The 16,761-nt window shown below is 46.0% G+C and overlaps 1 protein-coding gene across 1 annotated transcript in view; it reads right to left on the bottom strand.

Annotated features, from left to right (window-relative positions):
• Nucleotides 1-16,761, bottom strand: part of NRXN2 (neurexin 2) — a 1,120,399-nt gene that overhangs the window by 44,938 nt on the left and 1,058,700 nt on the right. Inside the window, 1 exon segment of the mRNA XM_029612675.1 lies at nucleotides 10,744-10,822. Coding sequence (XP_029468535.1) covers nucleotides 10,744-10,822 — 79 coding nt within the window.

Genomic DNA, 16,761 nt, shown 5'->3' with positions numbered 1-16,761 from the left:
ATGGAAAGACAATTGTAGAACTAAGGAGCATATGATGAAGCTCCAAGGGGATGACACGAGGGATATCATTTATTTCGGATGAATATATTTTTCATAACAAAAACTTTTTTTAATTTTTTTATTTGTTCCAAATGGAATGAACTGAAAATGGATGTCTAAAAATATCCAAAAATTTTCAGATATACCTCCCCAGCTCCAGCCAAAAACCAGGGCCGAGCTCTCCTGGGCTGGACCCAGTCAAACCCAGCTGGGACCTCCTCGAACCACTCTACACCCAAAAATAAGATGGAGCTGGGGTCTCCCCAGCCCCCACTTCCCTCCATATATGAGGGTCTTCATTGTAGAAAAGAGTAGGAGTAATTCTCAGGCATTCCTCACCCTCCAGCATCCCTTTAAAAATGGTGAATGGCTGTACGTACACAATGCACTATTTAGCCCTATTTTCATAACATCAAACAGAGGCACTGGATCCAGGGTCAGCTGGTGCTATTTTTAACAGAAAGCCAGTGAGGTAGAAGTGACTGGGGATTGCTTTTTCCCTTTTTATGATCTAGACCCCTATGGAAGGAGTATGTGGGGGCTGAGGAGGCCATGACTTATGTGCAGGGGGTGCAAAGAGGCCCAGGGATGCCCCAGCTGGGCTGGGCTCAGCCTTGCTCATGGAGGCCACAGACCCAGGTTACTGGCAAGGGGGAAGCAGAAGAGATTGGGGAGGCCCTGGGACTTGAGGCAGCTATGGTGGGGGTGGGGCTCAGGAAGACCCTGTTTTGATTAATTTTTCTTTTTTTGGAGGCTTTGTTTATTTTTAATGTTTATTTTGGTTTGGTTAATGCATAAAACTGCAATAAACATGAAATGAAATGAAATCCAAATAATCCTCCTGAAACAACCAAAACAAAAATGTTTTGCATGCACATCCCCCGTAGACTCAAAGTCAGGAAATTGTTTTCACAGAAAGGGTGGTGGATATCTGAATAGGTTGATATTGAAAAGCCATTTAAATGGATAACACAATAGTTATCAGTCTAAATGGCTTACCTGGCTATATTTAGTCCTTATCTGGCTATAATCATAAAAGTATTGAACAAACACAGAGGATCTTTGGAGACAGATAACAGTGAAGCATTTGGGTAACTTACATGGAGTGCTGGTTCAGCACAAAACAGCATTGGTATGAGAGTTTTGTGCCTGCACAGTATATCGGCTTTAACCCTAAACAGTAGAAATACAACTTCCACCACTTAGCCAGATAAAAACTTAGCCAGATAAGTCGGCTGACTATGGCCAAATATTTAATTTACACCACTTAGCCGGATATGTCAGATCTTAACCAGCTAAGTGGCGCTGAATATCAGCCTCCCCATGTATTGGGTCAGTACTAGCTTAAAGAGAAAACATCATGATCCAGTCCTGGTTTCCCTTAAAAACAGCAGGAACTGAAAGTCCATAGATGTAATTGTGGGGGGGAAGGGAGGATTGGAGGTAAAAATGTGGACAGGCTCTGGTGACATGGAGTTAATTGCTAATGCTGTCCTTACAGTCTGCTAAGACTCTCTGTACTCCTCTGTGGGGTACCAACTACCACTGCTTAGTTATGGAGTGCACTCCTCTGAGTAATGTCCATGCACATATCTCCTTATCTGTGAAGTGCCTGGAAACACAGCTGGGAGGGTGGAGGAAGATTCAGCATGAACAACATGTAAATTGGGCAAAAGTGGTAGAGGAGCATGGCAATGTCTGCTGAGATAATAATTTATCAGTTTTTACTTCCTGTGCTGCCTTCCTCCTCTGCTCATCTGCCTAATAACCCTAATCTTCGGGGCTCCAGCAGCTGCACCGCTTAGGGGTGAAATTTAGGGTGCTGCTGGTGGCGAGGACACTAAGTCAGGGAGAGAATGGAGGGTGCAATTTACGGCCTGCTGCTGCCGTCGCTGGTCCTTAAGGAAAGGGGTGGGGATGAAGTGTCCCTTCCTTTAGGAATTCAGCTCTTAGAGTTGCTCACTAGGTTAAACCGGAATAAAACAGAAATTTGTTCGTTTTAAATTGTGTTTATGTTTTTAATGTAATCTGCCTAGCAAAGCTGGTCTGCTACAGGTGGAATATAAACATTTTAAATAAATACATTCTTGTAATTAATGAGATTGGGGTCATAGTTGAGTTGCGACTGGATGAAATTCTGCTTCCTTTAAAAAAGGAGGTTTGGAACCTGGGGGATTTACCTTAAGTGAAATTTGAAACTGAATTCTCAGATAACCAGAGTTACTAGAAGTGCATTTTGTCAGCTGCGGGGGATTTAGAAGCTTAAACCATGATTTAACAAGAAGGATATGGCCACTAGAGATGTGCATTCGTTTATCACGAATTAGGCAATTTCGACGAAATTGCTAATTCGTAGTGGTTCGGGGGACCTGAACCATGAAACGGATTTTCCCCGAACTTCGGGGAAAATTCGTTTTTCGGGTTAGTGCGGGGGGGGGGGGGGGGACATTTATTAAAAAAAAAACCCAACAAAAAATCCACCCCAACCCTTCACATTTACTGTATTACAACCCCCCCCCCCACCATCCCGATCCCTCCCCAAGACTTACTAAAAGCCCTGGTGGTCCAGCGGGGTCCTGCGAGCGATGTCTCTCTCCATGCCGTTGGGCTGTCAGGCCTGTTATGAATCAAAATGGCGCCAATGGCCCTTTGCCCTTACGATGTCACAAGAGCTACCGGTGCCATTGGTCGGCCCCTGTCACATGGTAGGAGCAATGGACAGCTGGCGCCATCTTGTGCTCCCACCATGTGACAGGGGCCGACCAATGGCACCGGTAGCCCCTGTGACATAGTAAGGGCAAAGGCTATTGGTGCCATTTTGAATACTGGCAGCCGACGGCCCGCGTGCAGGAGATTGCTCCCGGACCCCCGCTGGACCACCAGGGACTTCTGGCAAGTGACTGGAAAAAATCTCTATGAGAGTGTAAGCATCTTTTAGATCAAGAGAGCATAGCCAGTCCTCTCTTTAAAGGAAGGGGATTGAGGAGCCCAGGGAAACAATCTTGAACTTTTCTCATTTGATTATTCAAGGTCCTTAGGTCTAGCATGGGATGGAGTCCCTCTGTTTTCTTTGGGATCAAGAAATATTTAGAGTAAAATCTCTGCCCTGTTTGCATTGGTGGAACAGGCTCAACTGTTTGGTCAACAAGAGGGAGGAGAACTCCTACTGAAGCACTTCCTGATGTGGCATTTGATCCCAAGAAGGGTGAAGGAGCCATTTGTTGGGAGACCCAATAGATTTAATTATTGTTTTCTTTGGATGAGGTTGAGGACCGACACATCCAAGGTTATACTGGGCCACTGGCTTACATAAAACCACAGCCTGCCCCCAATCAGAAAGTCCTCTGGCACAGGTACTGTGATCCTGGCTATGCTCCCTGCGGTCCAGTCAAAACCTCATTCCAAGTGTTGACTGGGATGCTGTATGGAGCTTAGGTGCCCTTTGCTATCTCGGGTAGGTGTGAGGGGCCTGTTGTGAACAGGACCAACTAAGTGGAGGACAATGCCTCTTTGGATGGAAGAAGTGCTTCCTCTGTCCTGACCTCAGGAGTCTCTTAGAAGAGGCCAGGTCTGGAATAGAAATGGAGAGCTGTGGAGCATTGCACAATGATCTCTGATATCTGCCAGCACATCCTTGACCAGGTCTCTGAAGAGATTCTTTCCAGTACACAGCATGTCAGCAAGTCTTTCCTGCACTTCTAGATGGAGATTGGAGGCCTGCAGCTGTTATGATTTGTGGGTATGTGGGCCCTTGGCCCGAGATGCAAGTTGTTACTACCTGTGGGAAGGACCTCCACAGGTCAGCACCGTTGGGAGGCGAGGTCAGAGACAGCGGAGAGCTCTGGATGAGGCAATAGAGAGGTTCTGTGGAACCAGGAGAGGACCCCAGTGGGGTGTAGACTGGAGGCAATACCTGGGCAGGGACCCCGAGGACAGGAGTGCCAGACAGACCTCAGAGCAGGGGGGCACAAGGCTGGCCAATCAGGAGGTACTCTGGAGGGCAACCCTGAGGTGAGGAGCTGCACAGCGTAGAGAATGATGATGTAACGCCGTAGGCCAACTCACAGGACAGGGAAGCCCGAGCTGAGCCTCTAGTGATGACGTAGCACTGCCCCGAGGAGCGGGGAAGTGTTGGCAGTCTCGATATAGTACGTAGGTGCAACCCAGAGGAGCGCGGAAGCACGCAAGTCCCAAAGAAGCCGGAGAGCGCTACCCCGAGGAGCAGGGAAGCTCAGGCAGTCACTGTAATACGTGGGCACGGTCCCGAGGAGCAGGAGGCATGGACAGTCTTGTTCAGACTGTGGGCACAGCCCTGAGGAGTGGGGAAATCCCCACTGTAGAACTCACGGATAGTTGAGGTGTCCCAGAAGTAGTCCCAGGAATGGGAGGTCTTGCAGGTTAGAACCCAGGAGATGCAAAGCCAGCCCGAGAAGTGGGATAGGTGAGGAGAGCGAGTCCCCATTGTGTGCACTGGCCCCCGAGGAGCAGGTACCAGACAGGGTCCAAATCCACAGGCATGAGGCGTCGTCACAGGAACACGTAGGCAGTAGTCGAAGATGTACGGAACTTGTTGCTAAGTCAGCTAGCTGAGGGCAAAGGTGGAGTTTAAGTACACTGATCTGATGACATCATCAACCGAGGTTCCCGCCGATGAGACTTCAAAGGAGGGCCCGGTGGTGTGCACGCTTGCCTAGGAAGGCCCAAAGTCAAGGAGGTTGGCAGCGGCATCCAGACCGCCATAAGGAGTCCCGGGGAACGCGGTGGTGAAAGCTGGCCCGAACCACAAGCAGCCCCAGGGAGGGCAGGAGAGCAGTGCAGGAAGTAAATATACACGGTCGCAGCCGTCTGCAACTGACGGGCATAACAGTACCCCCCCTCTTAAGGCCCCTCCCCGGGGGTTTGGGTTTGTGAAGATGCTTGGCATGGAACTGTTGAATGAGATCCTTGTCCAGGATATTGGCCATTGGCTCCCAGCTGTTCTCTTCAGGCCCAAAGCCCTCCCACGACAGGAGGTACTGCCATCTCCTGCCATGTTTCTTGATGACCAAGACATCTCGGACTTGGTAGGTGACATCAGCCTTGGAGGATAACGGTACAGTATCCGGTGGTTTCTTCAAAAAACCAGAGAGAATCAGAGGCTTCAGCAGGGAAACATGAAACGCATTGTGAATTTTGAGTGAGGAGGGCAACTGAAGTCAGTAGGTAACAGGACCTAGGTGGCGTAATACTGGAAAGGGACCAATATACCTAGAAGCAAAGCGTGTTGAAGGTAGTTTAAGACGAATGAACCTAGTGCTAAGCCACACCTTATCTCCAGGTTGAAACTGGGGTGCTGTGTGATGGTGAGCATCAAAGGCCTTTTTTGATCTCTGGGCAGCATGTTTGAGCAGCTGTTGGTTACTATGCCATAGCTGATGTAATTCTTGAGCAGTCGCCTGTGCTGTCGGAGATGCCACGAACAGCGGGAGAGTGAGCGGTGGCAAAGGTTGGCGCCCGTAGACCAGCTGGAAAGGAGATGAACTGGTGGACGTGGACACATGAGAATTTAATTCAAACTCTGCCCAAGGCAGAAGGTTGGCCCAGTCGTCCTGCCACAGATTCACGTAGGCTTGTAGGAATTGTTTTAGAGTCCTAATGGTCCTCTCAGTTTGGCCATTGGCTTGAGGGTGGTAGGCGGAAGTGAAGTCTAAGGAAATATACAACTTCTTACAAAGAGATTTCCAGAAATGTGCAGTGAATTGAACACCATGGTCAGAAAGAATATATTTGGGGAGACCGTGGAGATGGAACACATGCCGAAAAAACAGTTTGGCCAGGTGGGGTGCTGTTGGGAGGCCAGGTAGGGCCACAAAGTGCGCCATTTTAGACAAGCGATCACAGTGACCCATATGGTGTTCTTCCCACTGGAGATGGGCAGGTCCACTATAAAATCAGTGGCGTTATGGGTCCAAGGTTTGCTCGCAACAGGGAGTGGCTGCAAGAGCCCCCAAGGCTTCCCAGCTGGAGGCTTATGACGAGCGCCTGTGGGACAGGATTCGACATATGCTTGAGTGTCCTTTCGAATAGTAGCGTCGAAGGGTGGAAAGAGTCCTGGACTGACCTGGGTGTCCAGAGGTCAGAAAGTTGTGGGCCCACTGCAGCACCTTCTGTTGCAACAGGCGAGGGACTACAGTCTTCCCTGGAGGTACTGGGTAGGTGGCCGACAGAATGACCCTAGCAGGATCAATGATGTGCCGCGGTGAGTCAGGTACATCCTCGGTGATGAATGACCGCGAGAGGGCGTCAGCGTGACCATTTTTATTGCCAGGACGGTAACACAATACGAAATTGAATCGTGTAACGAAGAGGGACCAGTGGGCCTGGCGGTGGTTTAGACATTGGGCCTGATGTAGATACTCCAAATTTCTATGATCCATATATACAGTAATCTGGTGCTGTGCCCCTTCAAGCCAGGGTCGCCATTCCTCAAACGCCAACTTAATGGCCAGCAGTTCTTTATTCCCGATGGCATAATTGTGTTCTGCAAGCGAAAATCATTGAGAAAAGAAAGAACAGGGGTGCAGCGTATGAGTAGTGGAGTACTGACTTAATATGGCTCCAACGCCGACGTCGGAAGCATCGACCTCAACCACAAACGGGCGCGTAGGATCCGGATGATGGAGACAGTGTTCCTTAAGGAAGGCAACCTTGAGATCCTGAAAAGCCATCATAGCTTTGGGTGTCCATTGAGAGGGATTGGCCCCCTTATGAGTCATGGCTGTGAGTGGTGTAGTCAGAGTGGAATAATGGTGGATAAAAGAGTGATAGTAATTGGCGAAGCCAAGGAATTTCTAGAGGGCCTTGAGGCCTGTAGGTTGAGGCCAATCACGGATGCTCTTCAGTTACTGAGAATCCATATGAAACCCCTGGCTAGATACCACATAGCCCAGGAAAGGGATGGTCTCCTGTTCGAATGAACACTTTTCAAGCTTGGCAAATAGTTGATTCTCCTACAGCTGCTGTAGACCTCAAGAAACATCCTGGTGATGACTTTCGAGGTCTTGTGAGAAAACTAGTATATCATCAAGATATACAACTACGCACTGGTATAGCATATCTCTGAAAAACTCGTTCATCAAGTTTTGAAATTTATTTATTTATTTATTTATTTAGAGATTCTTATATACCGCGGTACGTATAGATATACATCACCTCGGTTTACAGTAAACAATAAATTAGCAACAGGCTTTACATACAACAGGTTATACCGGAAGTAAACAAATAACAGCCACAGGCTTTACATAAATAACAGGTTTCAGGAGTACATACTATAACTCCTTTAACTATAAAAACCAATGCATATTCTATTTCAACAACGAGGCAGGAGTGAAAATATGCCATTAACCTGTTAACGGCCTGTTGTGCATTGCACAACCCAAATGGCATTACGAGGTCGCGGGTGTTAAAGGTGGTTTTCCACTCATTGCCCTCGCGGATCCGGACCAAGTTACAGGCCCTGTGGAGGTCTAACTTTGAGAAGATCTTTGCTCCTCGAAGCCTGTCGAAGAGCTCAGAGATAAGCGGCAGCGGATGGCGATCCTTGAGGATTATTTCATTTAGGCCATTTGGTTGGTACTCGTCATTTTTGGTACTCGTTGCGTCTCCTGGAACCAATTAACAATGAGTACCAAGTACCATTGTATATATATCCCTCTGGAAAAGTCCCCAATTACAAAAATGTATACATATAAATAAACCACCATCAAATAAATGTTTATATTATATCCAGAAATGTTTTAATTAAACAAAATTACTAAAAAAAAGTTTTACCCCATAACTTTCTAAAAACTACTTCCACTTTCACCACCACATATGCACACACATACATACACAGCACTCTTAAAATCTCATGACTCACGTACTGAAACAAAGTATCTCCCTCTCAGTCATAACAACAAACAATGCATTCTGCCTAATGAAACATACAATGTAGCTTACCCTATTACAATCTCTAACACAACATTGGGTCTAACAAATTATACACGACGTTTCATCACTTGACTGCAAACAAATGTCCTCATAAATAAAGCCCCTACGAAGACCTTTGTTTTACCCGTATTCGGGCTTCCTCAGGGGGACCAATCGTGGACCCTCTCACAGCAAGAAAAACAGAGAATCTTGATAACGCTGCTTCTTCCTAGCAGCGTACATGTGATCAACAAAATCTGCAATGATACTTGTTTCAGCTCGCAGTTCACAGCAGTTCAATAGTCCCTTTCCATTATTTTTAAGTGAATTTTCAAGGGAGTTAATGCATGTAAATGTAACAAACTATTATAGCAACAAGGGTAAACCTATTGAAAATTCAATGGCATATAAGAACATAAGTTTTGTCATGCTGGATCAGACCAAGCTCAGCATCCCGCCTTCAACAGTGGCCAATCCTGGTCACAAGTACTTAGAAGGATTCCCAAGCTCAATAGATTCCATGATGCTTATCCCAGGGACAAGCAGTGGATTTCCCCAAGTTCACCTTAATAATGGTGTATGGACTTTTCTTCCAGGAACTTGTCCAAACTCTTTTTAAACCCAGCTAAATTAACCACATCCTCTGGCAATGAATTCCAGAGCTTAATTGTGCATTGAGTGAAAAATAATTTTGTCCAGTTTTTTAAAAATGTGCTATTTGCTAATTTCATGGAGTGCCCCCCTAGTCCTTATATTATCTGAAAGAATAAATAACCAATTCACATTTACCCATTCTAGTCCTCTCATGATTTTCTAGTCCTCTATCATATTCCTCCTCAGCCAACTCTTCTCTAAGTGCCCCAACTTCTTTACCTTTTCCTCATAGGGGACCATTCCTTCCCCTTTATCATTTTTGTTGCCCTTTTCTGCATCTTTTCTAATTCCACTATAACTTTTTTTGAAATGTGGTGCCCAGAACTGCGCACAGTATTCTAGGTACAGTCGAACCATGAAGCAAAACAGAAGCATTATGATATTCTATGTTTTATTCTCCATTCCCTTCCCAATAATTCCTAGTATTCTAGTTGCTTTTTTGGCTGCCACTGCACACTGGGCAGAGGATGTCAACATATTATCCCTGTTGATGCCTAGATCTTTTTCCTGGGTAGTGACTGCCAACATAGAACATTGCATGGTGCAACTATAATTTGGGTTCCTCTTCCCTAAGGGCTGGATTTTAAAAGGGTTACACGCATAAGGTACGCGCATAACCATTTTAAAACCCCCATGTGCGCGCCGAGCCTATTTTGCATAGGCTCAGCGGCGCGCGCAAGCCCCGGGACGCGCGTAAGTCCCGGGGCTTGCAAAAAGGGGCGGTCAGGGGCGTGGCCAGGGGGCACAGTTTTGGATTGGGGGCGGGTTCGGGGGCATGTGGGCGGTCTGAGGGCGTGGCCGAAGGCCCCGACACAGCAGCCTGCCGCACCGGCGCGCATAAGTTACTACTGCCCAGAGGCAGTAGTAACTTTTCTGATAAAGGTGTTGGGGGGGGGGGGTTTCTAGACAGGGCCGGGAGGGTGGGTTAGGTAGGGGAAGGGAGAGGAAGGTGCGGGGGGGTGGAAGGAAAGTTCCCTCCGAGGCCGCTCCGATTTCGGAGCGGCCTTGGAGGGAACGGGCAGCGCGTGCAGGGCTCGGCACGCGCAAGTTGCACAAATGTGCACCCCCTTGCACGCGCCAACCCCAGATTTTATAAGATACGCGCAACTACGTGCGTATCTTATATATTCCAGCGTACTTTTGTTCACACCTGATGCGCGAACAAAAGTACGCGCGCGTGCTCTCTTTTAAAATGTTCCCCTATGTGCATCACTTTGCATTTGTCCACATTAAATGCCATCTGCTGTTTGTACTCCCAGTCTCACAAGGTCGTCTTGCAATTTCTCAAAGTCCTCTTTTGATTTAAGAACTTTGAATACTTTTGTATCATCAGCAAATTTGACCATCTTCCCATCTCTAGTTCATTTACAAATATGTTAAACAGAAGTGGTCCCAGCACAGATCCCTAGGGCACTCCACTACTCTCTGCTCTCTATCTTTTAACCAGTTCTCAATCCATAATAGAACATTGTCTTCTATCTCATAACTTTTCAATTTCTGAAGAGTCTCTCATGAGGTACTTTGTCACATGCTTTCTGAAAGTCCAGATATACTATATCACCTGGCTCAACTTTATCCACGTTTGTTCACACCTTCAAAAAATGTAGCAATTTTCAAAAGCCTAATTACATGGCTAAAGTGCATTTACACGTGTACAACTCAGTTTTAGGCATGTAAATGCTTTTGAAAATCATACCCATACTCTGTAAGCTCCATGGAGCAAGGACTCTCTTTTATATGTATCTGTACAGTGTTGCATATGTCTAGTAGCACTTTAAAGTTCTATATATGGAGCCAAAATTTGGGACAATGTGGTGGCACTTGGGTGTCTAGGATCGCAGGATCAGACAGAGGGAGAAAGGGTCAAGACAAGGAAGAGGGAGTGAGAAAGAGACAAAACAGGAAGAGAGAAGAGAATGAGGGAGAAGATAAAAAAGAACTTTTCCTTTTTTAAATTAATCTACTCTTTAAAATGACTGGTCCCTCCTCCTCTTCCTCCAGGGTTGAGAAAGTGCTGCTGAGTTTTCAAACCTACTCCGATGTTATCTGATTTTCAGTTGGTTGGGGAGTGTCAGAGAGAGGAGGAGGAAGGAGGGGACTCACCCATATTCGGTTCGCATTCCTCTAGGTCTTCATCATCGCTCGGGCATTCTGCCGAGGCTACCAGAAGGTCATCCGTGTTCTGCAGAGGGCAGGGGCAAGAAAACAAGAAATGAGACAGACACAGACTGCTCCCCACTTTTGCTTGGGTCCCCAACATGCCATCTTTACTTCATCCACCCTCTCACCCTCCAACATCATAAGACCCTTACAGGTGCCATAAATTTGAGCTAGCTCATGGTCTACATAGTTACACCCTACTTTAGGCTCTCTTATTAAGTAAGAGCTGTAATGTTTTTGTTGCTCATGAGTGAAGGGAGGTGTTAGGTAGGTTGCAGTCCATGTGAATTCTTCTCCTAGTTTTCTCAGTGGTAGTCTCCCGAGGCCACCATAACCCACCTGGGACTGGGCTGCTGACACCCTGTGCTCCTTCCATTCACTTGCCAAGTAACAGGAAAAGTTGCAGTTTAATCTGCACACTTCTCCCAGCTTTCTTAGTGGTGGACTCCACCATAACCCACTTGGGCCTGGGCTGCTGACATCTTGCATTCCTTCCAACTGCTTGCATGGACACTACTATAATCTCAGGTCAGTGGGTTTTTCTCTCTCTATTCCCTATAGCTTCTTCTCTATACCTTCTCTGCAGAGCACAACCTCCCCAATCTTACTCCATTCTGCAATCTGCTACAAGCACTCTCCCCATTCTCTACCTTACAAACAGATGATATTTTACAAGGAGTATCTGATGTGGTAATGGAGTTAAATAAAGATAACCACAGAAATACAAAGGTAATGTTGCAAGATTCCAAAACAGAAAATTGGGAACTCTTATTATTAAAGATACTAACTTGGGGACAAATCTGGAAGGAAACAAAAATGTCATATGCCTATCAGGATCCTCAGGTAGCAGGAATACAAACCAGATTATATTATCATGAAAAAGAGAAGGAATTTTGACTTTGTTCTTTTCTGAACACATTACAAAAACACTTATTCATGCTCTCATCACTTTCTGCTTAGACTATTGTAACCTGCTCCTCACAGGTCTCCCTCTGAGCCATCTCTCTCCACTACAAACTGTTCAAAATTCAGCTGCACAACTTATATCTTCTGCCAATGTCGCTACACCCATATAATCCCTCTTCTCAAGTCACTGCATTGGCTCCCTATCCATTTCCGCACACAGGTCAAGTTTCTTTTTATTCATCTAGAAGTACATTCATTCTGCAGCTCCTCACTACCTCTCCTCCTTTATCTCTCCCTACACTCATCCTTGTGAATTCTGTTCATCAGAAAAGCCTCTCTTATCTGTGCCATTAGCCTCCTACCTTTGCTCATCATCAACTCCAGACTCTGTTCTTTCTACCTTGCTGCTCCGTACGGATGACTTCCCGAGTCATTCCATCTCTGACTTTATTCAAATCCTGCCTAATAGGCCACTTTTAAGAGGCTGCTTTTAAATCATAACTCCTGGTTCTCCTGACCATACCCTTGTTGGTTTTAACCATTCTCCATATTAAATGAAACTCCCCAAGTCTCTTATTTGTCCTGCTTTTCTGTTTTAAATAGCTTGTAATCTCTAACCAGAAGGGACTGTCTCTTATACACATCCTGTAATGCTATAGACATAATAAGCATTAGTAGTAGTTAGCGGCCAGATCCTTTTCTTGTCCGCCACTCCATAGCATGCAGACACAGTCCAGACTTTACCCCATTAGTACAAAATAATCATAAGCACATTTCCGTGCAAACAACAGGGATTGGGGGTGGGGGTGGGTGGGGAGGGGGATAGGGCATAAAATGGAATTGGCTAGCAATCCCCATGACTGGGCATGTTCCTACACCTCACATGTGATAAATCCTGTAAGCTGGAAACCCCAACCCTCTGGAGTCAGCAACAAGATGGAACAACTTGCTCCCCAACCCTAAGCTGTGCCCCAGGAATGACCTCTCCGTATCGCATGCTCTGCACCTTAGGAGCAGTGCTGTGTTCAGAGGTATTTCAAGCCCAGGGACAGCTCACAACTGTGTCCCTCCCAGTCTCCAGCATTTTCAGCCCCTGCTCTCTATTTTGCTGCAGCCTCTTCTGACATTTTCACCCCCTGAGCTATCTGCATTAGGGACTATTGGAGGTGCTGGGAGATGCAGGATGGTGTTAGGAGATGCTGGTATGGATACAGCCTTCCTCTCTGCAAAGCAAGATCAATAGTCAGGCATATCTAACTCACTGCATTACAATGAGCAGAAGAAAAGTAGGGAAAGTGCCCCGGGGGAAAGGAACTCAGCAGGGCTGCATCTAGAAAGGTGAGGAGTATAAATTAACAACTGTATGTACATGAGTGAGAACATAAGTGTGAATCTATGCAATTAGTTTATATATAAACATGTTTGCAAAGTCAGAATCAGTGCAGCCAGGTTGCAGCTGGATAAAACCAAGGTACAGGGAGATACAGTGACTGGTCCCAAGGTCACACCCAGAGAGACAGGGACAGAGGGGCCGATGCTTAAATATGCGCAGAAAACGGGCGCTGAACAGCCAGCGCCCGCTTTCTTAACGCGCCCCCCAGGGGCGCCATGCAATATGTAAATTAGAGGGTCGGGTTAGCAAGGAGGCGCTAGGGTCACCCCTAGCGCCTCCTTGCTTACGAGTACCCGATCAGTGTCGGCCGTCCGCCGGTTAGGAAACCCGACGCTGAGTTTATCGGCATTGGTTTTCCTAAACGCCGCACAACCGCACAGCCAGGAGGTTCAGGAAACGGACGCTTGTCAGTTCAGCATCCGTTTCCTGCACCCGACTGCTGACGTTTTTTTTTTTTTTTAACTTTTTTTAAACTTTATTTAGTTTTGTTTTTCCTCCTACTTAATATCACAATGATATTAACCAGTACAGAAAAGCAATTTTTTCTGCTTTTCTGTACTGGTTTAAGGAGTGCTCAGCTATTAACGCCTGCTCCGTGCAGGCATTAATTTCTGATTGCTAAATGTGCGTCCTAGACACACATTTTTTTTTTTGCATTGGGAGTGAATACCTAATAGCCTCATTCTCATGCATTCGCATGTGATGAGCGCTATTAGATTCACTCCACGCAGGACGCGGGATTAGTTAGCGCTTCTACAACCCGCATCCAACTGTGAGCTATATAGTGCGCTTGGCTGAGCGTACAATTGAGGCACAGAGGAATAAAGGGTCACACACAAAGGGTAAGTGACAGAGCCGGGGATTAGAACCATGTCACAGGCTGTTTGCACCAATGCTGATCTTCTTGTGCCAGCAACTGGCTCCCATCCTTCTCTGGTGTCTCCCTCTCATGTTTTAATCTTCCTAAATTGTAATGCTGCTATGGATAAAGGTGTCCATCCTGAATGAATACCAGTGTGGCCTTTGATGTGAAGACTTCCTGCTACCTGATGCTCTTCTTTTCCTCTCAGAGCAATGAGATAGGGAAAACATTCACAGCTTTATGCTCGTAAAAATAACATCTAGAGTCTCACAGTCAGAATACACAGTGCTACACTATCACTCAGCAGTGAATATTATTTATTAAAGGTTGTCAGAATACACAGCACTATACAGTACCAGAGAGGTGATTATTATTTATCAAATGCTGTTATCAAACATGGCATTGTAGAACATAAATCTGTGATTATTTGCTACACACATGCTCTCATACATGCTATTGCTCTCACATGTGCTATTGCTCTCACACACAAACTTTTACATGTTCTATTGCTCTCACAAACAAACTTTCACACATGCTATTACTCACAAACACAGTTCTTGCACATGCTACTGCTCACACTCACTCACACAAGCTATCACACTCGCTCTCCCCCCCCCCCCCCCCCCCACGAATATGCATTTTGCCAGTGGCAGCAGTCTTTTCTCTTTGCCCTGCCACCAGTGGCACAGCCACTTCTCTTCCACTGCGTGGCTAGATCTTCTCTCTTTGGCCACGCGATCTGGTTCTGACATGTCAATGTTTTGTCTTTGGCCATGCAGCCTGGCCCCAATGCGGCAACGTCCTCTCTGTGGCTGCATGGCCCGGGCCTAACGCGGCAACATCCTCTCTTCAGCTGCTTGGCTCGGGCCTGATGCGGCAGCCTTCTCTTGGGCCACACAGCTGGGCCAGATGCAGCAATCTTCTGTCTTCAGCCATGGGACACAGGCCCACGTAGCAGCCTTCTTTCTTCGGCCCAGACCCAGCTGGGATTGAAAAAAAATAGTGGGGTTGCTGAGATTTGGGGCACGGGTCCCATGTGCCTGGTGCTAACGAGCCTCCTGTTGCAGTGCAACACTAGAAAGAAGGGGGGAAGGGAGTGCACCACAGTCCAGCATGGATCACAGTCCAGCATGGCACACTAGAGTGCCGCAGCTCAGTGGTTGAGAAGCTCTGCTTTAGACCATAACCTTTTACTATGTCGCCTTCACTCACTTGGAATTCAAGGCACTGTTCTAAACTGGTTCCCATCTTATCTTTCCGAGAGATCTTTTCAAGTCAGAATCGGAAGTGCTCACTCTGCTTGGCAGCCCGTAACTGCTGGAGTGCCACAGGGCTCTGCAATATCCACATCACTTTTTAACATATATCTCGTTCCACTCTGCACACTGTTTTATGGTCTCGGCATAAATTATCAAATTTATGCCAATGACATCCAATTTTTCTTTCCATATCAACACTCCTAGTCTTTTACTTTAAGTTTATTATATATATATATATATATTCAAACACAATCCATTCCTGGCTCTCACACAACAAATTGCAGCTAAATGTAGACAAAACAGAAGTTCTTATTCTACCAATGTGAAAAAAATCTACACCTAAACTTTCCAACATCCTTTGTGTTCAATGGTCAAAAAAACATAATTAAGCAGCAAGCATGTAATTTAGATGTCACCATTGACAGCTCATTGTCCATAAAACCACACATAGGCAATATTGTTAAAAACTCATTTTTCAAACTATGTATAGCTAAAAATCTGAAACCCCTCTTAAATCCACAAGACTTTTGAGCAGTACTTCAAGCATTAATTTGGACTGGCTGTGAGGGAGTAGACAGAAGACTCCCTCAAGCCACCTTAAAACCCAGGCTGGAGCCATCTACCCTGGTCTACCTTAAGATGCAGGGCCACAAAGGATTCTGGGTCCCAGGAGGATCTCTACCTAGCAGGATAAAGGTTCAGGGCCCAGAAGGGTTAGGAAGGCCCCGGGGAGCTGCTTTGACTCCATGCTATACCTGTACAGAGTACATATAACTGCTTTTGGATGTTTAAAGCCATGTGAGCTACTATTTTGTTCTGTTTCTTTCAATCCTGCAAATAAACCTTTTGTTTCTGGCCAGAACAGCCAAGTCTGCTATCTTCCTTGGCTGTTCCAGACACTGTGGCCAGCCCAAACCACTACACTGGCACAGATTATTGTAATGGAATATTAATCGGCCTCCCCAACAGCGTATTAAAATCACTCCAAATAGTCCAAAACTCTGCTGCCCGGTTACTTACAGGAACAAAATCACAAGAAGCACATAACACCCACACTTGCAGCTATACAGCGGCTCCCAATTCAATCCAGAGTTCAATAGAAAATAATTACATTGGTCCATAAACTTCTGCAGAATGATTCTATCCCATGGTTCAACTCTGCACTGCAAATGTATTAACCCAATCAAGCCTTGAGATCTGAGACCTTAACTGAAACATGGGGGTAATCTGCACGGAGCAGCAGCTGCTACCATAGGAAACTTGCTGGGCAAGTCTTTTTCTGCCGTTCAATACTATGTTACTATGAGAACAAAAATCTTTTAGAAGTGCCATCCATTAAAGTACCAAGGCTTGGAATTACCAGGGAGAGAGCTTTCTTAGTAGCTGCACCAGAATTATGGAACTTACTTCCTGAGCATTTACATTTAATATCGTGCAGAAAAACATTTACAAAAGCTTTAAAGAGCCATCTATTTAAATTAACTTTTGAAGGCATTTAAAAGCAGAAAGTACTTTTTTCCCTGACAGGCTAGCATTATTTT

The sequence above is a fragment of the Rhinatrema bivittatum genome, chromosome 8, assembly GCF_901001135.1.
Source record: "Rhinatrema bivittatum chromosome 8, aRhiBiv1.1, whole genome shotgun sequence".
In the NCBI taxonomy this organism is placed as follows: domain Eukaryota; kingdom Metazoa; phylum Chordata; class Amphibia; order Gymnophiona; family Rhinatrematidae; genus Rhinatrema; species Rhinatrema bivittatum.
Note: the sequence above shows the minus strand (reverse complement) of the source record. Positions and strands in the feature narration are given on the sequence as shown.